The sequence below is a fragment of the Salmo salar genome, chromosome ssa22 (genome assembly GCF_905237065.1).
Source record: "Salmo salar chromosome ssa22, Ssal_v3.1, whole genome shotgun sequence".
NCBI classification, from domain to species: Eukaryota; Metazoa; Chordata; class Actinopteri; order Salmoniformes; family Salmonidae; genus Salmo; species Salmo salar.
The window spans coordinates 8,418,262-8,443,887 of record NC_059463.1 but is presented as its reverse complement, the minus strand read 5'-3'; the positions used below and the strand labels follow the sequence as shown (position 1 = coordinate 8,443,887).

At 40.3% G+C, this 25,626-nt stretch overlaps 2 protein-coding genes across 6 annotated transcripts in view; one reads left to right on the top strand and one right to left on the bottom strand.

The window, feature by feature from the left end:
• The window catches only part of LOC106582708 (synaptotagmin-2), a 94,350-nt gene extending 84,146 nt beyond the window's left edge, over positions 1-10,204 (top strand). For all 5 annotated transcript variants that reach the window (XM_014166042.2, XM_014166039.2, XM_045705416.1 and 2 more), the window contains exons 6-9: positions 4,034-4,201; positions 4,423-4,540; positions 5,548-5,681; positions 5,963-10,204. In XM_014166042.2, the coding sequence (XP_014021517.1) occupies positions 4,034-4,201; positions 4,423-4,540; positions 5,548-5,681; positions 5,963-6,178 (636 nt within the window). In that variant the 3' untranslated portion in view covers positions 6,179-10,204. The remainder of the gene's footprint in view (positions 1-4,033; positions 4,202-4,422; positions 4,541-5,547; positions 5,682-5,962) is intronic.
• A 67-nt stretch (positions 10,205-10,271) lies between these two features.
• LOC106582710 (protein phosphatase 1 regulatory subunit 12B) overlaps positions 10,272-25,626 on the bottom strand; it is a 35,649-nt gene continuing 20,294 nt past the window's right edge. Inside the window, exons 2-7 of the mRNA XM_014166045.2 lie at positions 24,655-24,671; positions 24,341-24,452; positions 24,025-24,129; positions 20,344-20,403; positions 20,124-20,174; positions 10,272-10,931 (exon numbers count right to left, since the gene is read on the bottom strand). Coding sequence (XP_014021520.1) covers positions 10,845-10,931; positions 20,124-20,174; positions 20,344-20,403; positions 24,025-24,129; positions 24,341-24,452; positions 24,655-24,671 — 432 coding nt within the window. The 3' untranslated portion in view covers positions 10,272-10,844. The remainder of the gene's footprint in view (positions 10,932-20,123; positions 20,175-20,343; positions 20,404-24,024; positions 24,130-24,340; positions 24,453-24,654; positions 24,672-25,626) is intronic.

Here is a 25,626-nt window from a genome sequence, read left to right as displayed (position 1 = left end):
GCTTAGATGTCATTTAAGTCATCTAGTAGGCTTGTGTCACTGGGCAGCTCGTGGCTGTGCTTCCCTTTATAGTCCGTAATAGTTTGCAAGCCCTGCCACATCCGACGAGCGTCAGAGCCGGTGTAGTACGATTCAATCTTAGTTCTGTTTTGACCCTTTGCCTGTTTGATGGTTTGTCGGAGGGCATAGCGGGATTTCTTATAAGCGTCCGGGTTAGAATCCCGCTCCTTGAAAGCGGCAGCTCTACCCTTTAGTTCATTGCGGATGTTGCCTGTAATCCATGGCTTCTGGTTGGGGTATGTATGTACGGTCACTTTGGGGACGACGTCGTTGATGCACTTATTGATGAAGCCAGTGACTGATGTGGTATACTCCTGAATGCCATCGGAAGTATCCCAGAACATATTCCAGTCTGTGCTAGCAAAACAATCCTGTAGCTTAGAATCTGCAACATCTGACCACTTCCGTATTGATCGAGGGACTGGTACGTCCTGCTTTTGTTTTTGCTTGTAAGCAGGAATCAGGAGGATAGAGTTATAGTTAGATTTTCCAAATGGAGGGTGAAGGAGAGCTTTGTTCGCGTCTATGTGTGTGGAGTAAAGGTGGTCTAGAGTTTTTTTTCTCCTCTGGTTGCACGGATTTAAGTTTCCCTGCATTAAAGTCCCCGGCCACTCGGAGCGCCGCATCTGGATGAGAATTTTCTTGTTTGCTTATGGCCTTATACTGGTGTTTGAGTGTGGTCTTAGTGCCAGCATCGGTTTGTGGTGGTAAATAGACAGCTACGAATTTTTTTAATGAAAACTCTCTCGGTAAATAGTGTGGTCTACAGCTTATCGTGAGATATTCTACCTCAGACGAGCAAAACCTCGAGACTTCCTTAATATTAGATTTCGTGCACCAGTTGTTATTTACAAATAGACACAAGACCGCCTCCCCTTGTCTTACCGGAGGCAGCTGTTCTATCATGCCGATGCATGGAAAACCCAGCCAGCTGTATGTTATCCATGTCGTCTTATAGCCACTCGTTGAAATATAAGATACTACGGTCTCGTTGGTATGTTAGTCTTGATCGGAGCTCATCCATTTTATTATCCAATGATTGCACATTGGCTAAGAGGGTTGATGGTAGAGGCGGATTACCCATTCGCTGTCGTATCCTTACAAGGCACCCCAACCTACATCCCCGATATCGCTGTCTCTTTCTCCTGCGAATGACGGGGATTTGGGCCTTGTCCGGTATCTGAAGTAAATCCTTTGCGTCCGACTCGTTAAAAAAATCTTTGTCCACTATGAGGTGAGTAATCACTGTCCTGATATCCAGAAGCTCTTTTCGGTCATAAGAGACGGTGGCAGAAACATTATGTACAAAATAAGTTACAAATAATGTGAAAAAAACACGCACAATAGCACAATTGGTCAAGAGCCCGTAAAACGGCAGCCATCTCCTCTGGCGCCATTAGTGATAGACATGACAGACTGAACAGGTGAATCCAGGTGAAAGCTATGATCCTTTATTCATTTAACTTGTTAACTCCACTTCAATCAGTGTAGATGAAGATGAGCAGACAGGTTAAAGAAGGATTTTTAAGCCTTGAGACAATGGAGACAGATTGTGTATGTGTGCCATTCAGAGGGTGAATGGGCAAGGCAAAATATTGAAGTGCCTTTGAACAGGGTATGGTAGTAGGTGCAAGGCACACCGGTTTCAGTGTGTCAAGAACTGCAACACTGCTGGGTTTTTCACGCTCATCAGTTTCCATTGTGCATTAAGAATGGTCCAACACCCAAAGGCCAGCCAGCCAACTTGATACAACTATGGGAAGCATTGGCGTCAACATGGACCAGCATCCCTGTGGAATGCTTTCGACACCTTGTAGTCCATGCCCAGAGCAATTGAGGCTGTTCTAAGGGCAAAATGGGGTGCAACTCAATATTAGGAAGGAGTTCGTAATGTTTTGTACACCCAGTGTATAATTTAATTCAAAGCAGTTCAAATCAATTCAACTGAGACGTGAAACATGAAAGTCTCATTCTCAGGATTTTACTGACAGTATTTCATGTGATTCGTTTGTCTGTCTCTCATTTTAGATCCACGATAGGTGAAAAAGTGCCACTGACCGTCCCAGGCGCAACTTTTGTTTTCAGGAAATGAGCATCCAGCGTCATGGTAGAAAAAAAATCGTAGTAGATACGCATGTGCAATGAGGTGCAATGATGTTTTTTGAAGTAATATCTTTGTTGTTGTAATATCGCAAACGGACGTGGCAGTTTCACCGCTACGGATTCTAGCTTCAAAGAGCGAATGATTCTGCATGTGTTTTGTCTGTTGCTCATTAAGCACTGTTTCGGACGAGACTGACTTTATGAACAAAACGATCCTATTTACACTTTGTAGTAAATTTGGACACTAGAATAAATGTTTCTGACTTATATTGATGACACATAGGCCGTTTTCTATCAGAGAAGTTGTTTATTGCCTTCAGTTGCGCTTTACGGTCAACCCTGTTACGTGAACTGAATTCTCGTTTTGACATGGTAGTAGTTTTTTTCTACAGAAACATTGAACATCTAATAGTAAAATCATAGTGTAAAAGCAAATGAGCTGGTTCTACTCTTTTTAGTCCTTTTCTAGTGTTTTGTGCTGGAAAAATGAGCTGGTCGAGCATAACACGGCAAACATGTTACCCATAGATAGACAGGCTAGAAATGTTTTAACAATAAATAAATACAAATGTAAGCTTGCATCCAATTGCCCCTCCCCGTTGCACACAACAAGCTTCCATTCCCCGTCACAAGGGGATTTATGGCCTATTTAAGATGAAATCGTCAACACTGTTACAGTCAACCCTGTCACAGTCATCCCTGTCACTGTCAAACCTGTTACTTTATTTGTCACTTAATATTCTCTTACTGTTGCATTTTTGTATTAAGTTGAATCTGTGCTCTTTATGCTCTTTATGACAGAATGTTAAATTGAGGTGAAGTAAAACGGGTTTTTTTTCGGGACCAGATTACACTTCTCAAAAGGCACCGAATTGGCGGAATGACCCAGATGTTAGATTGTTCCCTTCTACACTGCAGTGTTTGATGCATTAGCATTCTGGGAAATGCATATATTTTTTCAGCTATTTAAAGACATTAAGGGAATTATGAATCATTATAGACAACCCACAACATGATCTTAGAATATTTACAGACTAATGTAATTATTTTAAATTGTTTTAGGAGATTGAGTTTTAAACCTTATGCTATTTGGTATTGGTAACCATACATGATGTCAAAATAAGAATTTTTATGGATATGTGTAGAATAAATAAGCCACCTGAGTTTCATTGAATAAAGTTCTACTTCCTTTAATTCAAATTCAATTAAAATGCTGCTCCCTGTGTGGTGTGGCCAATTGTAATTGAATTCAAATTGAATAATTTAATTGGAATTAAAGAGCAATTCGCAACTCAAATAAGAATTGACCCCAAACCTCTTTAGAATGTATTTTTATTTATATTTGTCAGTGAGCCAATTTACCACAGGAAAGGGAATGTCTAAACATGCTATAATGTATTATACTCCAGGTCTGCAAGGGCTGGATAGAATCAACAGAACCCATATTGTATACTATAATTATGCTTTGATGCTTTAGAGCTGAATAAATGATCTCTCCTTAGATGTTTTCCTAGTAAAACCAAAGCTACACATTATAATCCAGCCTAACCCATGTTCTGCCTGTCCTGTTCTCTGTTATAAAAACGCAGTGTATGTTGGCTGCCATTGTGCTGTATTACTAATGTATCGGCAATCAATGTCTTGCCAGCAGCCCATGGCACCAAATAATATATGTTTATGTTTACTTAAAAAATAAACAATAATAATAATGTTTTATTGATAGCACGTACTGTGCGTGTGGACATAGTGAGACATAAAGTATGGACATTTACAAAGAGGGGCATGTGGTTTTACATTCAGACTTAATAATTCAGTTGTGTTGGTGTTGTGTTGTGGTGGTGTTGTTGTTGTTGATGTGTTCCTTCATCAGTTACCGTATGCTGAGCTCGGTGGAAAAACCCTGGTGATGTCAGTCTTTGACTACGACCGATTCTCCAAGCATGACATCATTGGAGAGGTGAAGATCCCGATGAACACCATTGATCTGGGACAGCCCATCGAAGAATGGAAGGATTTGGAGAGTGCAGACAAAGAGGAGGTATGAGCTGAAAAAGAAAATCTATTCATGCTATTTATAATTTATAATTTTTTTATTTTATTTATTGAACTAAGTCAATCGTTGGACGGGAGTGTTGCCCCATCAGAAGTAACAACAGCCAAACTCTGACAATTGTTTTATTTATTTTTTGTCTATCTTTCCCTCTCTGTGTCGTTGTTCTCTCTGTGCTTGCCCTCTCTCTGTCCTTAATCTCCATGCAGCCTGAGAAGCTGGGAGACATCTGTATCTCTCTCCGTTACGTGCCCACCGCTGGCAAACTCACTGTCTGTATCCTGGAGGCAAAGAACCTCAAGAAGATGGACGTGGGTGGACTGTCTGGTACGTTAAGACTTCCACTGGACGTACAGTTTACTCTTGAGATTCTTAAAGGGTTCTTGAGAGGTTCTTTGCAGTGAGTGATGGTTCTATGTAGAACCATGTCTTCTCAAAGAACCTTTCTCTATGTAGAACCCTTCCCTTCCAAATTGATCTTTACAATATTCAAGCAGTCCTTCGCTAGATGGTTCTGGGTAATTATGAATTCCTGTTCTTTATGTGGCATTATTTCACTTCCTGTGTGGTACCTATTATTTTGTTGTTTTATTCTACCTGTATTGTGTCTGTGTGTTTATATTCATGGGTTCTGTTGAGGTGGCTAGTCCGATACCATCAGTGAGAAGGGTCTGCAAGTATATTCGAGTTTATATTTTTGGACTAACTTCATCATTTGACATGGTTGAGTCAGGTTGATACAACTCCCAGGTGAGAGTAATTAAGCATGATCAACCCCATACTACAACACAGCAGCATAACAATGTTAAAAACAGATCATCATCATACATATCATATACTAATTACCTGTAGATAACTGTTACAGAGGTCAAATGTTTATTATGCTATTCGAAACCGTCTCATGATAGAACTGATTCTTTATTGAACCTTTGATAGGCGGTTCTACATAGCACCTTCAAGAAAGGAGTCTACAAAGCCCCAAAATAGGGTCACAAATCAAATTACCCTATTTTGGTACTATTTGGGGGAAAAACATGTCTAGCGTTAAAAACAAGCTTGTGGGTGGACTGTCTGGTAGGGCAAACCACTGGACATAACAATAGATCATTTCCAACCAAGCAGGCATGCCAATCTGCCATTAATTAAACATCTCAGTGATGCAGGGCCTCTGATTTATTTGCAGACATTGCATTACTGTATGTTACATTAATGAGCTCCCTGAATTATTTTTCTAATTAGCAAGCAACTCATATCACGTCACAATTTTGCTCTACCGAAGCAATGCAAGGAAACATGAAACGAGTGATTAAATATCTGTTGGTCTTTCTTTGCAGATCCATATGTGAAGATTGCGTTGCTGCAGGGCGGCAAGAAACTGAAGAAGAAGAAGACCACGGTGAAGAAGAACACTCTGAATCCATACTACAACGAGTCCTTCAGCTTTGAGATCCCAATGGACATGATGCAGGTATAGAACACTTTACATATTTGACGAGCAAAGGATTTATATTTTTTCATACAGTTTGTTGAAGTGGTGTTATTTCTATTTTCTGTCGGCCTACAACCACATTTAGATTTTTGTTATGCTTTGATGCTTACAGCAATTACAAGAAAATCTTAAGCTTTATTTTAAGCCCTAGTGGTTTAATACCTACTGTATGAGGCTTGCATATGAAGGGTTACGTGATTATGCGAGTGCACACATGCACAATCTCCTATAAACATTTATTTTCTCTCTTTCCTCTTTAGAAAATCTTGGTGGTGGTGACAGTGTTTGATTATGACAAGATTGGCAAGAATGACGCCATTGGGAAGATATTTGTGGGAAGCAAGGCGACGGGCCCTGGTCTGAAGCATTGGTCTGACATGCTCTCTAACCCCAGGCGTCCCATTGCCCAGTGGCATCCACTACAACAGGAGGAGGATATAGATGCGGCGCTGGCAGGTTTAAATGCAAAAAAGTAACTTAACTTTGCCGATTTGATTACCAACTAACCAACTCAGAAACCCTCCCTCCCCAACCCTCCTACACTGCATGAAACTCATGACTTGCACATGATTCTGTCATGTCTACTTGAAACACTGAACAAAAAAAAGAAACATCTACAATATCAGCTTATTCATAGTTCAATTGATGAACATAAACAACACTTTTTCAACATCATAGCATTTCACATATTTAGTGTATTGTGAGAAGAGGGAGATTGAAGGATTGATAAATGGATCTGTGTTTCATTTCGGCATGCTTTTTAGCACCAGATGCTTAGATGCTGATAATGAATGCTTAGAGAAAGGCTCAATGAATGTGATGATGGTTATAGCTTCTTCATTTAGTTTATAGAACATTATGCATGCTTTACTTATGCTCTCACTGCTCTACATAAACCATGCCAAACCGATTCCTAATAGCATATATCTTGTTCTCAAACCATAAGTGTGCCATATCTTGCAGTAGAATGAATATTGAGAAATGTCTCATACTGAACCGTTTGAAATCTTCTTATGTAAAGGGTTTAGGTGAGATGGTATTAGGTATAAAGTTAATACAATGCAGAAATCCATTCCAGAATGTCTTTAACAGAACTTCACAATGCAATGTTTTTTTGTTATTCCAATTTTCTGATTATTATTATATGTATTCCCCTACATATGAAAGAGAGGCATATTATGGCAAAAATGACATTTGACTTTGCAGTTAATGATTATTAATCAAACAATTTCTATGCAGTTATGGCTGGGAGGAGGAGGAGTTCATGGGAGGAGTTCATGGGTGCCTTTTTGATGAAACAGTTGAAGTACATTAGGCTCTCAACTTAATGTGCACTGAGGTAAACTGTATACCTGGCAAAAGTCATAATGACACAGTCCAAGGAAACTGCCAATGTGTTGCAGACCTTTTTTGACCACTTGGATGTAAATGTGATTACTTATCCATGGCCAAAGTAAAAATGAAGAAAGAGATTAAATTATGTCGTTGAAGATACAGAATGTTGAGGATTTATGTTCAAGAAAAGAAAGAAAAATTATTAATCATATTCTACTAAAACAACATTATACCCTGTACACTATTGTGAATTCATATTTGGCATTAGTGCTATCAAGATGAAAGGGGCATATGTTATAAAATGGGACCATCTGCTTGTTACAGCCACTGCCTGTGAATTATAAATCACTGTGCATCTCTGAAATGACTGATACAAACATACTGGAGGGGATGTTTTCTCAGTTAAAATGTGTGCTTGCATGAGGCCCAAAGTCTATTTCTCTCAGCTGAGGATGACTGTAGTAGTGTGGGTATCCATTCCATTTTCGGATGCTCACATTGTAATGATGAAAAGGTAATCATCAAGCAACCGGTACATTCAAATGCAGCTTTTGCATGAAACAAACGAGAGTAAAGTAAGCATGATTTATGCTTTGTGCAAATCTTCATGGCAATAGCTTTGGCTTTTGCACCACACACTCATCAGCAACCTGCTTAGTATGTGACCCTTACTGTAAGATGCCAAAGTACTGAAACATTGTGCATTGTCCGCTGTTTATTCAAACCTGTTTTTCCCAAGGGCGTTGTTCATTCAGACATCCTATGATTTTGATGTCCAAGAGGCCATTGTATATAAGCTGATCAAACTGAAAGGAGGGTGAACGTTAGAATGCTAATAAGTCCATTGTAGTTTTGCCTCCCTCTCTCTCTTCCTTCTGTAAACATTATGCATTGAGCAAATTTGTTAATACAGCATGTATCTATACAATGTTGTAAATATCAGCATGTTTTAAAGAGAAATCATAATTATATTGTGTATGTGTGTTTGTGTCCAATGTCATTTTGATAATAAAATGGAGAGAAAATATGCATTGACTGCACATTTTATGTATTTTCCCTAAAGGCTATGGGACTCAATGTATGTCTGCATAGTATATGGATTTTAAAGGCTATTTTCTTGCCTGGAATTCAAGTGTTGATTTTTACTGTGTGGGCATTCATTTAGCAGACCAAAATGTTGCATGCTTGTTTTTAGTATGTGTTAATTGTATAATCCTTTCAACCTGTCTACTGTGGTCAACCCTAAATACTTTAATATATACAACAAGTAAAAATGCAATATTACTAACATGTCCTGCATTCACTTGTATGTGTGCATGGTCTTTGATGGCCATGATTTATTGTGTATTTATTTCAAAAGGACAACATTCACTAGCTCTCTTGCTTTGTAATTATATGTACCATAAGTGTTTCCTTCATTTATCCTGCCAGAGGTTGTAGTAACTGCCTTATCAAAAATAATTTATATCTGTTGTGTTGGGTTGACCAGTATTGGCCCATTACTAAATCAGATGATGGTACTACACAAATTTAAGTCCAAGTACTAGACCTTCCTTAGACTGTTTAGTGACAGGTTCATAACTCACTCTATAGAAGTCAAAGCATGGACTTATAGCCCTCTTTCAATACCTCTTATATATATATTTGTACCCTGAGTAGACCTCTGCTTGCTGTCATTCAATGCTTAATATAACAGTTAAATATGTATTTTTTAGTATGTTGATCAAAATAAGAAGAAAAGCCATACAACTTGAGCACTGAAACATTAGAGCTCATCTGTGAGGTTTGTAACCAAGCCTAAAACACCTCTTAGGGATCTATACTCTGAGCAAATGTATATTACTACTCATATAAAAACCTTATAGAGATATTAACAGAGTGGCTGGTTCAGACTTTATCACTTTCCTATGACAGAATAGCTTCAAAATGATCTACTGAATATGTATATTTATATGTGAATTATATTATATTTGTTCCTCTATATAATCACCTGTGCCAGCTCTGTTGGATTTTCACCCACATTATATAATATGTGTTTTGCTTATATATAGATACTTAACATGATAATAGTGGTTACGTTTACCGACATTATTGGCATGACTTTGAGTTAATATTGTAAGATATACATGCCTCTGCATATATTAAATCATATGACTGCTTGGCTTTCTGGGATGATCATATACATACCTATGTTCGGAAAAAGTTTAAATTAACCTTCAGTCATTTGCATAATTTGCACATGGAATGCAAAAACAATGTTTATGTTAGCATAAAGAGCCAATAGCAGAAAAATAGTGAAATGTTACTCGATTGAAAAATTACGTTCATTTTTCCATGCTCTTAATACACCGATTGCAAGTATACATCTGATTTATATAACCCATACAGTATAACCTCCATTCCAGTAATGCAGTTATTACTCAAAATATGAGTTTAATTGTGGTGATGAATGAATACTGTTACTTCCTCACATGTTTTCCATATCCCTCCTATTGAGTATGCTTGGGTTGATTATGATTGTTTTATAGACCATTATTCTGTCTATTTTAAAAGTTGTATTTGCAATAGGACCAATAACGCCTGTGTTCTTCTAACGTTTTCTCAGTGAACAACAGAAACTGAGTGGGTTTTTTCAAATTACTGCAATGCAGGCAACAAAATCCCTGTCTTCCTGGGTCTATGGAACTCTTTTGAGTATGGGGCGAACCCAAACAGTGCAGAGCTACATTCGCAATGCAATACTGCCAACCTTGCTGCTTAAAAAAAAGAAATAAGGTTCCTCTTTATGCGTTTTGATCCTCCATGGCCTCCATACTTCAAGACTTCCAAAGAACTGTTCCCCTCTGCCTCTCCTCTTCACTCCCTTCTCTCCTTCTATACTGTTCAACAACATGGACAAGGGAAACGCTTAAACTTGATTGTTTTGTCTCGTTGTAGCGGTGTGCGTATGTGTGTGTGTGTCAGTAGTTGTGCCTTTTGTGGATTGCATGATTTATTTCCCTACCAACAAACATGTTGTTGTCCAGCAAAAGACTCCAAATCCTCCAGCTCTTGTATCAATATATCAGTCAATGTGATATTATTAAGAACCTCAAGGGAACAAAAACATGGAATGTCTCCACAGACGTATCTATATGTTATCATAGGAAATAAAGGTCTTTTAAGTATGCTTGTCTTGCGTGGTTTGTAAACAACATCGTTTTTGTATTATATTTTCAAATTCACCTCTTCATATCATCTTTACCTGCTTTATTATTGCTTACAAATGTGTACCAACCCTGGTTGTCGATCATGTCATACATACTGTAGGCCTCTGCAGTAAGATGCATTACCACACATGACCATTTGATGACAGTGCATACAAGAGATTGCATTGGATTGCAGCGTAGACAATCATTATAAATAATTTATACAAGGTTCAGGAGACTTTTCAGGTGATGCAGTTTTAAAATAAACATTAAATGTAACTTAATTATATAGAACATCATAATATATCAACTGTTACACCAGTTCATAGATTAAACCTTCGTAGACATTCGTACAGTATAATGTGCTGTGACGATATAAGTAGGCATTATAACAATCCATAAATACACTTAAAAATGCTAATATATTATCTGTATGTGAACACTATCACCATCAACAGAGGACAGAGGAGAAAAGTGAAAGGAGCATCAAAAAAGTATTTAAAGTTGGCACCTATCTGTCATTCCTGTCATGCTTTGAATGTAGTGGTGGTTGGTGGTGGTGGTGGTGTAGTTGTAGTAAAAATTGGAAATAAAGTCTTGGATCATCCTCTTCCTCCTCTCACTTAGACAGTTTACTGATGACCCGGATTAAGGCTCCGTTCTCGTCCTTCAGTCTCTGGTTCTCATTCTTCAGCTCTGTCTGGATCTGTGGAGGACAGCAGACAACAAGCAAACAGAGAAGGGTTAGGATTGGGGTTATTGAAACATAACATCTACATGCTGTACTGTTTGTTAAAGGGAAAGCTAAAAGTGTACCAATTCAAGCTGATTTACAAAAAAAAAAAACTCTCGTCCAATTGTGATATACAGAACAAATGACAATGACTGACATATTCATCACCCCTCTCTCCTCAGTCACCTGGGGCCATACTTGAAAACATAAGCAACCTTTTAGTTAAATGGGTTCTCCAGCTCAAAATGTGTATTAGCCAATTAAAATCATTGATTTTGACCACTACCTACATGTACAAATTACCTCAACTAACCTGTACCCCTGCACACCGACTCGGTACTGCTACTCCCTGTATATAGCCTCGTTATTATGTTACTTTTTATTATTTTTCACTTTAGTTTATTTGGTAAATCATTTCTTAACTCTTCTTGAACTGCACTGTTGTTTAAGGGCTTGTAAGTAAGCATTTCACAGTAAGGTCTACACTTGCTGTATTCGGCGCATTTGACAAATAAAGTTTGATTTGATTTGTGACAAATTTTCAATTGTAGCTTGTTCCATCAAATAACGTGGCACACGTTAGCCCCATGCTAACTTCAACAGGTGGCACTGATTGTATCCTGGCACAAGTGCATCAGCCAATTAAAATAATTTAAGTAGTTGGACATGTTCCTTAACATACCTAAGTCCAAAATAATGTTCTGATAATCAAAGCAACTATCACATGTATTTGACTGACTGGTCAAATTACACTGTGTAAAGTGCCTAGTCCACGTAATTGTCGCAGATTGTAGAAGGGTTTGAAGTCCAACCGCCCCTCTGAAATGTTTATTTCTATGCATTATGTCAGTGTGGACTAAAATAAAATAAGTGCCGGTATTTATTTTGTGTGCCGGTACTCTTTATATTTAGGTGCAGGTATTGCACAAATTTGTGGTGCCGGTACTCTGGTGAGCTCCTGCCCGAGCCAAGCACTGTTAGTGTGTTGAAAAGGGATGCCTACAGCCAACAGCTTGAAAATGAAGATTATAAATGAACTTAATAAAGGAGCTACCTCTTTCTTCAGCCTTACACACAAACACACTGCTGTTGCCTAATAATCACATTGGATAGGCTATATCACATGGATGTGTACACCTAAATGAAGGCATTTTTAATCATCTACTTCATCATATATGCGTTATTTGATGCAAAAAACATGAGCATTACAATGTGTACATCAGGTAATGTGCACTCTCGTTATCGTCCTACAGATGGCAGTATTGTAGTTATTTTAAAGAAGTCTGCAGGACTCGAAATTGACAGTTTTAATGTTGGAAGACAGTTGGCTGTCATTATTATATTAGTTTGTAGGTTACACTTACATGCAGGATAAACGCTATGCATTGTTATAATATATTTTTTTTAAATAATCATCCACTTTGTCACATGCGTTTCGAATCGAGCATAAGGACTGGCAGTGAACAGTGTTTTCCTCAACCAAAAAGCGAGGGGGGTTCAAACCCACGGTTAAAGTGCACTATCGATTGTAAGTCATCCTCTTTAGCAGTGTGTACCACAGAGAAGCGATGATGACAATGATATAGCTACTATTTGACAAATCCATAAGGCTCTTCAAGTTTTTTAATGATGTACAATAAACTTACACATTGTAAGGACCTCATTTATGTGTGAAAACGTGAAAATGTTGTCTACCACTTGTAGCCTAGTCAAGGATGCATCGGTTCAATATTGGCCCATGGCATTTTGTTACAGACCAATGTAACAAGTAAACCTTGAATTTGTAGGTTTAAAATCTCTCTCTAGTGGCCAGGGTTGACCTATTTTAAGAAATGCCATTGGATGGTGGATATAAAGTTTAAGATCTTTCATAGGCTAATGAAAAAGTTAGCATAGCGTTAACGTGTGCCATGTTATCTGATGGGACCAGCTACAAATTAGGCGTTCTATCACATGCAAGTAAATCAATGCCTTTCATTGGCTGATACGCATTTTGAGCTGGAGAATCCATATAAATTTAAATGGTTGCTTATGTTCGCAAGTATGGCCCCACAGTGTTTGCCCATAGAGATATTATATATTCAGTTCAGTGTTCCATCTTTATGGCGAGCTCTCATTCAGAGATGATAAGAAGTTGTTGTCTGTACCCTCGTGAATGGAACACTGCAGATGCTTGTGGCAGTAGTGAATGCAGACAAATACTAATGGCTTGCTCACTCGATGAATATCAATCAAAGCACTCTTACATGCCACAGCCAACGTGGCTTAATGGTGACAAACGATGTCATCTTAGAATATCACGTCACAAAGCAGTGCATTATAGGGAATCGGGTGCCATTTGATAGACAGTAACACTATAGTACCAAGTCACATCCCAGAGCCTCTCCTGATAGTTCTTGTTCTCTGTTTGTCTGCAGGGCAGCTTTGTGATAGCTGGGCCTCTTGTGGAGAGTGTGTTTTGGGAATATGTTCTGTCTCTGCTGTGGCTCAGTTTAGTCTATTGGAAATATTCTCAAGAGAGACAAGAACTGGCAATAAGCCACAAGAAAATGGCCCTGAATTGGTCAAACAATGAACAACTCTCAGTATCAACTCAGTAAATTCAAGCAGGTTGGTATTTACCAAGTTAAATAAAATTTTATTGGTCACATACACATGGTTAGCAGATGGTAATGTGAGTGTAGCGAAATGCTTGTGCTTCAAGATCCGGCCATGCAGTAATATCTAACAAGTAATCTAATAATTCCACAACTACCAAATACACACAAATCTAAGTAAAGGGATGGAATAAGAATATGTCCATATAAATATATATGAGCAATGACAGAGCGGCATTGACAAGATGCAATAGATGGTATAAAATACACTATATAGATATGAGTAATGCAAGATATGTAAACATTATTAACTTCTTTGGGATAGGGGGCAGTATTTTCACGGCCGGATAGAAAACGTACCCGATTTAATCTGGTTACTAATCCTGCCCAGAAACTAGAATATGCATATAATTAGTAGATTTGTATAGAAAACACTCTAAAGTTTCTAAAACTGTTTGAATGGTGTCTGAGTATAACAGAACTCATATGGCAGGCCAAAACCTGAGAAGATTCCATACAGGAAGTGCCCTGACAATTTGTTGTCCTTCTGTTGCATCTCTATCGACATTACAGCATCAGTGCTGTAACTTGACACTTTCTAAGGCTTCCATTGGCTCTCTAAAGCCGCCAGAAAGTGGAATGGGGTGTCTGCTGTCTCTGGACAAAGTACAGCAGCAGAGTTTGTAAGTGGTCAGCCTGGGGACAGTGACACTGAGATGCGCGTTCACGAGACAACTCCATTTTCTTTTCATCCTTTGAATGAATACAACGTTGCCCGGTTGGAATATTATCGCTATTTTACGAGAAAAATAGCATAACAATTGATTTTAAAACAGCGTTTGACATGCTTCTAAGTACGGTAATGGAATATTTTGAATTCTTTTGTCACGAAATGCGCTCGCGAGTCACCCTTCGGATAGTGACCTGAACGCACGAACAAAACGGAGCTATTTGAATATAACTATGGATTATTTGGAACCAAAACAACTGTTGTTGAAGTAGAAGTCCTGGGAGTGCATTCTGATAAAGAACAGCAAAGGTAATCCAATTTTTCTAATAGTAATTCTGAGTTTAGTGAGCCCCAAACTTGGTGTGTGTCAAATTAGCTAGCCTGTGATGGCCAAGCTATGTACTCAGAATATTGCAAAATGTGCTTTCGCCAAAAAGCTATTTTAAAATCGGACATAGCAATTGCATAAAGGAGTTCTGTATCTATAATTCTTAAAATAATTGTTATGTATTTTGTGAACGTTTATCATGAGTAATTTAGTAAATTCACCGGAAGTATTCGATGGGTATGCTAGTTCTGAACATCACATGCTAATGTAAAAAGCTGGTTTTTGACATAAATATGAACTTGATTGAACAAAACATGCATGTATTGAATAACATAATGTCCTAGGAGTGTCAGCTGATGAAGATCAAAGGTTAGTGCTGCATTTAGCTGTGGTTTGGGTTTATGTGACATATATGCTTGCTTGGAAAATGGCTGTGTGATTATTTGTGTCTATGTACTCTAACATAATCTAATGTTTTGCTTTCGCTGTAAAGCCTTTTTGAAATCGGACAATGTGGTTAGATTAACGAGAGTCTTATCTTTAAAATGGTGTAAAATAGTCGATTGTTTGAGAAAATTGAATTGTGGTATTTTAGTTGGTTTTGTATTTCGCGCCGTGCGATGCCATTGGCTGTTGGCTAGGGGTTCCGCAGGCGGAACGGGGTTCCGCTAGCGGAACGTCTGTCCTTAACAGGTTAAAGTGACTAGTGATCCATTTATTAAAGTGGCCAATGATTTCGAGGCTGTATGTAGGCATCAGCGTCTCTGTGTCAGCTGTTGAACAGTTTGATGGCCTTGAGATTGAAAAACAGCTTCTGTCTCTCTGTCCCAGCTTTGATGCACCTGTAGTGACCTCGCCTTCTGTATGGTAGCAAGGTAAGTAGGCAGTGGCTCGGGTGGTTGTTGTCCTTAATGATATTTTAGGCCTTCCTGTGACATCAGGTGCTGTAGGTGTCCTGGAGGGCAGGTAGTTTGCCCCTGGTGATGTGTTGTGCAGACCACACCACCCTCTGGAGAGCCTTGAGGTTGTGGGTGGTGTAGTTGCCATACCAGGAAGTGATACAGCCCGACAAGATGCTCTCAATTGTGCATCTGTAAAAGTGTGAGGGTTTTAGGTGACAAGCTACATTTCTACACCAAACTGTCTGTGTGGGTGGACCATTTCAGTTTGTCCGTGATGTGTACGATAAGGAACTTCAAATTCCCACCTTCTCCACTGCTGTCCCGTTAATGTGGATAGGGGGGTGTGCTCCCTCTGCTGTTTCCTGAAGTCCATGATCATCTCCTTTGTTTTGTTGACATTGAGTGAGGTTGTTTTCCTTACACCACACTCCGAGTGCCCTCACCTCCTCCCTGTAGGCTGTTTCGTCATTGTTGGTAATCAAGCCCACTACTTTTGTGTCATCTGCAAACTTGATGACTGAGTTGGATGCGTGCATGGCCACGCAGTCATGGGTGAACAGGGAGTACAGGAGGGGGCTGAGCACGCACCCTTGTGGGGCTCCAGTGTTGAGGATCACCGAAGTGGAGATGTTTCCTACCTTCACCACCTGGGGGCGGCCATTCAATGTCCAGGACCCAATTGCACAGGGCGGGGTTGAGACCCAGGGCCTCAAGCTTAATGACGAGCTTGGAGGGTACTATGGTGTTGAATGCTGAGCTGCAGTCAATGAACAGCATTACATAGGTATTCCTCTTGTCCAAATGGGATAGAGCAGTGTGCAGTGTGAAGTGTGATGGCGATTGCATCGTCTGTCGACCTATTGGGGCGGTGTGCAAATTGAAGTGGGTCTAGGGTGGCAGGTAAGGTGGAAATGATATGATCCTTGACTAGTGTCTCAAAGCACTTCATGATGACAGAAGTGAGTGCTACTGGGTGATAGTCATTTAGTTCAGTTATGTTTGCCTTCTTGGGTACAGGAACAATGGTTGCCATCTTGAAGCTTGTGGGTACAGCAGACTGGGATAGGGAGAGATTGAATATGTCTTTAAACACACCAGCCAGCTGGTCTGTGCATGCTCTGAGGACGCGACTAGGGATGCCGTCTGGGCCGGCAGCCTTGTGAGGGTTAACACGTTTAAATGTCTTACTCACGTCGGCCACGGAGAAGGAGAGGCCCGCAGTCCTTGATAGCGGGCCGCGTCGGTGAAACCGTATTATCCTCAAATCGAGCAAAGAAGGCGTTTACTTTGTCTGGAAGCAAGACGTCGGTGTCCGTGACGTGGCTGGTTCTCTTTTTGTAGTCCATAATTGCCTGTAGACCCTGCCACATGTCTCTATACCAATATTTCACTTGTTTGATTGCCTTGGAGGGCATTACTACACGGTTTGTATTCTGCCATATTCCCAGTCATCTTTCCATGGTTAAAATGCAGTGGTTAGTGTTTTCAGTTTTGCGCAAATGCTGCCATCTATCCACGGTTTCTGGTTAGGGAAGGTTTTAATAGTCACTGTGGGTACAACATCTCCAATGCACTTCCTTATAAACTCACTCACTGAATCAGCGTATAAATCAATGTTATTCTCTGAGGCTGCCCAGAACCATTCCCAGTCTGTGATCAAAACAATCTTGAAGCGTGGATTTCGATTGGTCAGACCAGCATTGAATAGTCACGGGTACATCCTGTTTGAGTTTCTGCCTATAGAATGGTAGGCGCAAAATGGAGTTGTGGTCATATTTGCAGAATGGCGAGGGAGGGCCTTGTATGCATTGCGGAAGTTAGAGTAGCAGTGATCCAGTGTATTGCCCGCACGAGTGCTATAATCAATATGCTGATTGAATTTAGGTAGACTTGTTCTCAAATTTGCTTTGTTAAAATCCCCAGCTACAATAAATGCAGCCTCAGGATATATGGTTTCCTGTTTGGATAGAGTCCAGTGAAGTGCCTTGAGGGCCGTTGTGGTATCGGCTTGAGGGGGGATATACCCGGCTGTGACAATAACCAACAAGAATTCTCTTGGGAGATAATATGCTCGGCATTTGATTGTAATGAATTCTAGGTCAGGTGAACAAAAGGACTTGAGTTCCTGTGTGTTGTTACGATTACACCATGAGTTGTTAATCATGAAGCATACACTCCCGCCCTTCTTCCCAGAAAGATGTTCATTTCTGTCGACGCGATGCATAAAGAATCCCAGTGGCTGTACCGACTCCGACAACATATTCCGAGAGAGCCATGTTTCTGTGCAACAGAGAATGTTACAATCCCGGATGTCTCTCTGGAAAGCAACCCTTGCCCTAATTTCGTCTATCTTGTTATCTAGAGACTGGACATTGGCGAGTAATATACTCGTAAGCGGTGAGTGGTGTGCACGGCTTCAAAGTCTGACCAGGAGACCGCTCCATCTACATCTTCTACGGCGTCGTTGTTTTGGGTCGGCCTCTGGAATCAGATCCAATGTCCTGTGTGGTGGTGCGAACAAAGGATCCACTTCGGGAAAGTTGTATTCCTGGTCTTAATGTTGGTAAAATGACATCGCTCTGATATCCAATAGTTCGCTCCGGCTGTATGTATTAACGCTTAAGATTTTCTGGGCTAACAATGTAAGAAATAATACATTTAAAAACAAAATATATATATATATATAACACTGCACAAAAAAATAAAGGGAACACTTAAACAACACAATGTAACTCCAAGTCAATCACACTTCTGTGAAATCAAACTGTCCACTTAGGAAGCAACACTGATTGACAATACATTTCACATGCTGTTGTGCAAATGGAATAGACAACAGGTGGAAATTATAGGCAATAAGCAAGACACCCCCAATAAAGGAGTGGTTCAGCAGGTGGTGACAACAGACCACTTCTCAGTTCCTATGCTTCCTGGCTGATGTTTTGGTCACTTTTGAATGCTGGCGGTGCTTTCACTCTAGTGGTAGCATGAGACGTTGTCTACAACCCACACAAGTGGCTCAGGTAGTGCAGCTCATCCAGGATGGCACATCAATGCGAGCTGTGGCAAGAAGGTTTGCTGTGTCTGTCAGCGTAGTGTCCAGAGCATGGAGGCGCTACCAGGAGACAGGCCAGTACATCAGGAGACGTGGAGGAGGCCGTAGGAGGGCAACAACCCAGCAGCAGGACCACTACCTCCGCCTTTGAGCAAGGAGGAGCACTGCCAGAGCCCTGCAAAATGACCTCCAGCAGGCCACAAATGCGCATGTGTCTGCTCAAACGGTCAGAAACAGACTCCATGAGGGTGGTATGAGGGCCCGACGTCCACAGGTGGGGGTTGTGCTTACAGCCCAACACCGTGCAGGACGTTTGGCATTTGCCAGAGAACACCAAGATTGGCAAATTCGCCACTGGCGCCCTGTGCTCTTCGCAGATGAAAGCAGGTTCACACTGAGCACGTGACAGACGTGACAGAGTCTGGAGACGCCGTGGAGAACGTTCTGCTGCCTGCAACATCCTCCAGCATGACCGGTTTGGCGGTGGGTCAGTCATGGTGTGGGGTGGCATTTCTTTGGGGGGCCGCAGAGCCCTCCATGTGCTCGCCAGAGGTAGCCTGACTGCCATTAGGTACCGAGATGAGATCCTCAGACCCCTTGTGAGACCATATGATGGTGCGGTTGGCCCTGGGTTCCTCCTAATGCAAGACAATGCTAGACCTCATGTGGCTGGAGTGTGTCAGCAGTTCCTGCAAGAGGAAGGCATTGATGCTATGGACTGGCCGCCCGTTCCCCAGACCTGAATCCAATTGAGCACATCTGGGACATCATGTCTCGCTCCATCCACCAACGCCACGTTGCACCACAGACTGTCCAGGAGTTGGCGAATGCTTTAGTCCAGGTCTGGGAGGAGATCCCTCAGGAGACCATCCGCCACCTCATCAGGAGCATGCCCAGGCATTGTACGGAGGTCATACAGGCACGTGGAGGCCACACACACTCCTGAGCCTCATTTTGACTTGTTTTAAGGACATTGCATCAAAGTAGGATCAGCCTGTAGTGTGGTTTTCCACTTTAATTTTGGGTGTGACTCCAAATCCAGACCTCCATGGGTTGATAAATTGGATTTCCATTGATTATTTTTGTGTGATTTTGTTGTCAGCACATTCAACTATGTAAAGAAGAAAGTATTTAATAATATTATTTATTTCATTCAGATCTAGGATGTGCTGTTAAAGTGTTCCCTTTATTTTATATATATATATATATATATATATATAAAATATAAAAAATATATATATATACACACACACACTGCTTAGTTTCCTAAGTACTAGTAGCGAGGCGACCATCTCTGTCGGCGCCATCTTGCACCATCTTGGGATGACTCATGTACTGGAGGCAGCTCTGTTGGGTAGTCTCTAGCTGGCACAGCCACAAAGTCATGAAATCTGATTTTAAACCTAACCCTCTCAACACTGCTAACCGTATGCCTAACCCTTACCTTCAATTAAGACCAAAAAGCACATTTTTGTTTTCATGAATTTGTAAAATAGCACATTTTGATTTTGCAGCTGGCCCATCTAGAGGAAATTGATAAATTCCGGGACAGATACCTTCACTTCATCTTCCATGTCTGATATCTTCTTCTGAAGGACGCGTGTTTCCTACAGAGAGGAGATGACACAAGCCACAATGAGACTAAATATGACAGAGCTATCAGCCTGACCATGACTTGAACTAATAAAATATAATCAAATAGACATGTTGTACCAGAACAAGAGAGAAGTAAACAGAAAGTGCATAGGCAAACATCTTGTGAAATGAGGATCTCACCCGTTTTTCTTTCTCAAGCATGGACCTCTCATTGGACCTCTCAGTCATTGTGATCTTTCTCTGCAATACAAAAGTCCATGGTTAAAATAGTGAAAATGAGAACAATCCCTGAAACTGCAAACATTTCTCATATGAAGAGTTTAATTCCAAAACGCTATATATCCATTTTCAGATGGAGTCTATTGACTCACCGGTGAGTCAATCTAAGTAACATAATAAGAAAACCCCCGTCAAAATTTGTCAGTTTAAGCTAGAGATATCAAACACCGCTGTAGCTTGGCCACTTTCCACCACAGCCGCCTATGGCGGCCTTCTGAATCTGAAGTGGAAGGTGGCAGAGCTACAGCGGTGTTTGTCAGATCATGAGAACCTGAAAATCAGTCTTCTCACAAAAAAATGAAATGTCTGTAACGTCTGAATGGTTTGGCCTAGAAAACAAATATGACCACTCTAGGGAAAGATGACTATCACGAACACGATTGGGGGGGGGGGTTAAACTTTGTTTAATTTGGAAATTTAGAGCTCTACCTGGCGGTTGAGAAGTCTAAAGATGATCATATTAGCAATGGCACATTAGAAGGGCAATTTGCCTAACAGAAATTACTTTAGTTCTGCTTCAATGGCTTTCATAGGTAGGTAGGCATTGTTAAATGAGGGCTGATGTCAAATTTGGACACATTATGGTAATTTGGGGTGACCAAAAATGTACATTTAATTACATTTAAATTAATGAGTTTTCAGGTGGTGTGTAGTGCAATATCACCCAAAGTATTTTTCTTGAATTTCAAATTAGCAACTGTACATTTGTCCATCATGTTCCCCATACATGACAAAGAGTAGTTTTCTATTATATCATTTTTTGTATTACCATTTCTATTTACCATATTCTTATTCCTAACAGAAATGGTGCAATATTCATCCATCAACAACTGAATTCCTCCCTTTTATCCCATGTCTGACTGATTTTGAGTTCTTACAGTCCTCTTATTGGGCAAAGTTAGAGTGCCACAACACTGAACTGCAGCAACCCAAAAGGATACAAATTATGTAAATTGGTGCAGGAGGGCTGGGGAGTCGACCATCCCAGTGAAGATTTTTTTCATATCTACTTCTAAATCCATTATCAAAACATGCTCAACAAACCGTTTAGAATAGGGTTAAAGAACTTAAAGAGACTGTTTTTTCACCACCTAATCAAGGCATGGGGTTGTTCAATAACAAATGTATTTGCTTGAAGTCTACAGTATCACTTGAAAGTTTCATTACAGGGAGACAAATAATCATGTTTTGTTGCAAAATGCTAAATATCCGCCTGAACCTCACTCAGACAAATAAGTATTACTTGTAGGTTTTACACAGTCAAATGTGACAAGTAATTACATTTTTAAGAACAAATGTAGAAATTTTACATTTCTGACATTAATATAAAACATTTTTTTTTAAATGTATCAATAAAGTAATGAGGTATGTATATAAAATATTGCCATTTGCCATTTTTAGCAGATGCTCTTATCCAGAGTGTCATAATTGTTGCCGTGTTGAAGGGACCACACTGCAGGCGGAATGTGGATACTCATCTTTTTAATATTTTAGAGCAAAGTATACACAGAAACCAATAACCACGAACGACTCCAGACAGGCTACTTACAAAATCATAGCAGTGTTAACACAACCACCCACAAACCCAAGTGACAAACATACTCCTAAATATATGACTCCCAATCAGGAACAACGATAACCAGCTGTCCCTGATCGGGAGCCACACAGACCAACATAGAAACACAACACCCAGAACAAACCTACAGACATCTTCTGCCACGTCCTGACCAAAATACTACACAACTACACCCTCTGCTGGTCAGGACGTGACACAGAGTGATTCATTCATCTTAAGATTGCTAGGTGAGAGACAACCACATATCACAGTCGAATATACAGGATACGAACATTCCATTCCAGCTAAACAATGGATAATTAGCATTTTGCAACAAAAGCCATTTTAATACACATCTAAAATCTATGAATAAAAAAATCTGAGAACAGTAATATTTTACCCACACATAAAGGTAGTCATAAGCAATCTTTTCCGATGAAAAAAACCCACAATTGTGAAAGATTTGTGGACATAACTCTTCAATATTTACCTTTGAAAACAAACATGGTACTGTACTTCAAAAATACCAATTTCCCAGCATTTTCCTCTGGGAATCATCCAATGCATTTTACTTGTATAATCTGTCATAGTTCTCACTCCTACATCTTTCCTGATTCTATTGTGCAGTGGTCCATGTAATAGGATATGGAAGAGTTATTCCACATTGTAGTTGACAAGAACTGTAAGTTGGGAATCATAATAAGTCATGAAATGGCACAGCCATCCATATATACTACAAGTATGTGGGCACCCCTTCAAATTAGTGGATTAGGCTATTTCAGCAACACCTGTTGTTGACAGATATAAAATTGAGCATATAGTCATGCAGTCTCGAAAGACAAACATTCACAGTAGAATGGCCCATACTGAAGAACTCCGTGACCTCCAACGTGGCACCGTCATAGGATGCCACCTTTCCAACAAGTCAGTTGGTCAGATTTATGCCCTGCTGGAGCTGCCCCGGTCAGCTGTAAGTACTGTTAGTGTGGAAACGTCTAGGAGCAACAACGGCTCAGCCTTGAAGAGGTAGGCCACACAAGCTCACAGAACGGGATCGTTGAGTGCTGAAGCGTGTAACTCGTAACAATCGTCTGTCCTCGTTTGCAACACTCACCACCGAGTACCAAACGTCAGCACAAAAACTGTTTGTCGGGAGCTTCATGAAATTCGTTTCCATGGCCGAGCAGCTGCATATAAGCCTAAGATCACCATGTGCAATGCAAAGCATTAGCTGGACTGGTGTAAAGCTCGCTGCTATTGGCGGAAATGGGTTCTCTGGAGTGATGAATCGCTCTTCCTCATCTGGCAGTACGACGGACGAATCTGGGTTTGGCGGATGCCAGGAGAACGCTACCTGCCCCAATGCATAGTGCCAAATGTAAAGTTTGGTGGAAGAAGAATAATGGTCTGGGGCTGTTTTTCATGATTCGTGCTACAGTAGGCGCCTTTGTTCCAGTGAAGGGAAATCTTAACACTACAGCATGCAATGACATTCTAGACCATTCTGTGCTTCCAACTTTGTGGCAACAATTTGGGGAAGGCCCTTTTCTGTTTCAGCATGATAATAACCCTGTGCACAAACCGAGGTCCATACAGAAATGGTTTGTTGAGATCGATGTGTAAGAACTTGACTGGCCCGCACAGAGCCCTGACCTCAACCCCATCAAACACCTTTGGGATGAATTGGAATGCTGACTGTGAGCCATGCCTAATCACCCAACATTAGTGCCAGACGTCAATAATGCTCGTTGCTGAATGGAAGCAAGTCCCCACAGCAATATTCCAACGTCTAGTGGAAAGCTTTCCCAGAAGAGTGGAGGCTGTTATAGCAGCAAAGGGGGACCAACTCCATATTAATGCCCATGACTTCGAAATGAGATGTTCGACAAGCAGGTACACATACCATGTAGTGTACGTATTCATTGGACTTTTCTGCAATCTGGTCATTTTCATCAGTTTTATTTGATTTTGGGATGAGGGTTTGAACTATTTTGTGTGGCGGATGAATACCAGTTAGGGATAATCACCTGTGTGACTTTCTCCAGCTGAGTCTGCACCAACACCAGCTCCTGTTTGCTGCCCTGCAGCCGGGACTTGAGTCTCTCATTTGTAGACATGGCCTCCTCGTACATCTGCAATATAAAAGATGCAACAGCAAACAGACACAGAATATCACAACATGCCACAGTATTTTTCTACTACACTTTACTTGAACCCTCTGTCATAAAGGCTACATAATACTGTCATTATCATGACATAACAGATGTCACAACAGATTGTTAGCTACCTATGCCAGTTTGCTAGCTTTAAGAAACTGTTGGAGAATTTTGCATTACAGGTTACCTTCTTATAGTCAGTGCATCCTGCCTCTTCCTCAGCCTTTTTCCGAGCTGCCATTCTGTTTTCCCTGCGAGCATCATAGGCCTCTCGGTCGTAAGCACCAGACGAGTCCAGTCTGAGGGAAAGATAACAAATGACTGAACCTACTTCACTGTGTCAGAGCTTGATCATCAATATACTTTTGACCCTAACTGTAATAAAAAGGTCAGTTGCAAAGGAGGCCTGAGTAATAAAGTTGACCAATGGCTGTTAGGATGTGCATGAATGCCTGGTAGTGAAAACCTTTGATAAAGTGAACTGAGATGAAAGCAGCTTACCTGGACACTCTTTCATGCTGAAAACAAACAGAAAAGATATGTCACTTACAAAATGCAGAAACATGAGTAGTTTGAATGATCTTCAACAATGAGGTGTAATGTCTTCTTCGTGTAACTTTTGCCTGGGATTGTATTTTAAATCAACCTATGCTTATTGGGCTTTAATGAACAGGAATAAAATAGGTACGTGTTAGGACAGATGACACTTGTAATGCCCCCTATGTTCAGAACCTTTGATTGTGCATTCTTCGGGGTTTCACACACATTTCACCCCAGAGCCATTTATTTAATATCAAAGTTGAGTGAAATACCATGAGAACATTTATTTTTGTCAGCAATACATCAAATAATGATACAATGACATAATGGTCAGTCTAAGTAAATTCCATACAGTATTTGACATGCAATTTATATAAATAATATATTCGTATCCAAAAGCAGGTTGTGAGCATGTTGAGAAATATGTCAGTCTTAGAGATTCATTTTCCTTTTACAGTACATACAGTACCAGTCAAAAGTTTGGACACACCTACTCATTCAAGTTTTTTTTTTTTTTTTTTTTTTTTTTTACTATTTTCAACATTGTAGAATAATAGTGAAGACATCAAAACTATAAAATAACACATGAAATCAAAAAAAGTGTTAAACAAATCAAAATATATTTTAGATTCTTCATAGCAGCCACCATTTTCCTTGATGACAGTTTTGCACACTCATGGCATTCTCTCAACCAGCTTCACCTGGAATGCTTTTCCAACAGTCTTGAAGGAGTTCCCACATATGCTGAGCACTTGTTGGCTTCTTTTCTTCACTCTGTGAACCAACTCTTCCCAAACCATCTCAATTGGGTTCAGGTCGGGTGATTGTGGAGGCCAGGTCATCTGATGCAGCACTCCATCACTACCCTTGATCAAATAACCCTTACACAGCCTGGAGGAGGGTTGGGCCATTGTCCTGTTGAAAAACAAATGA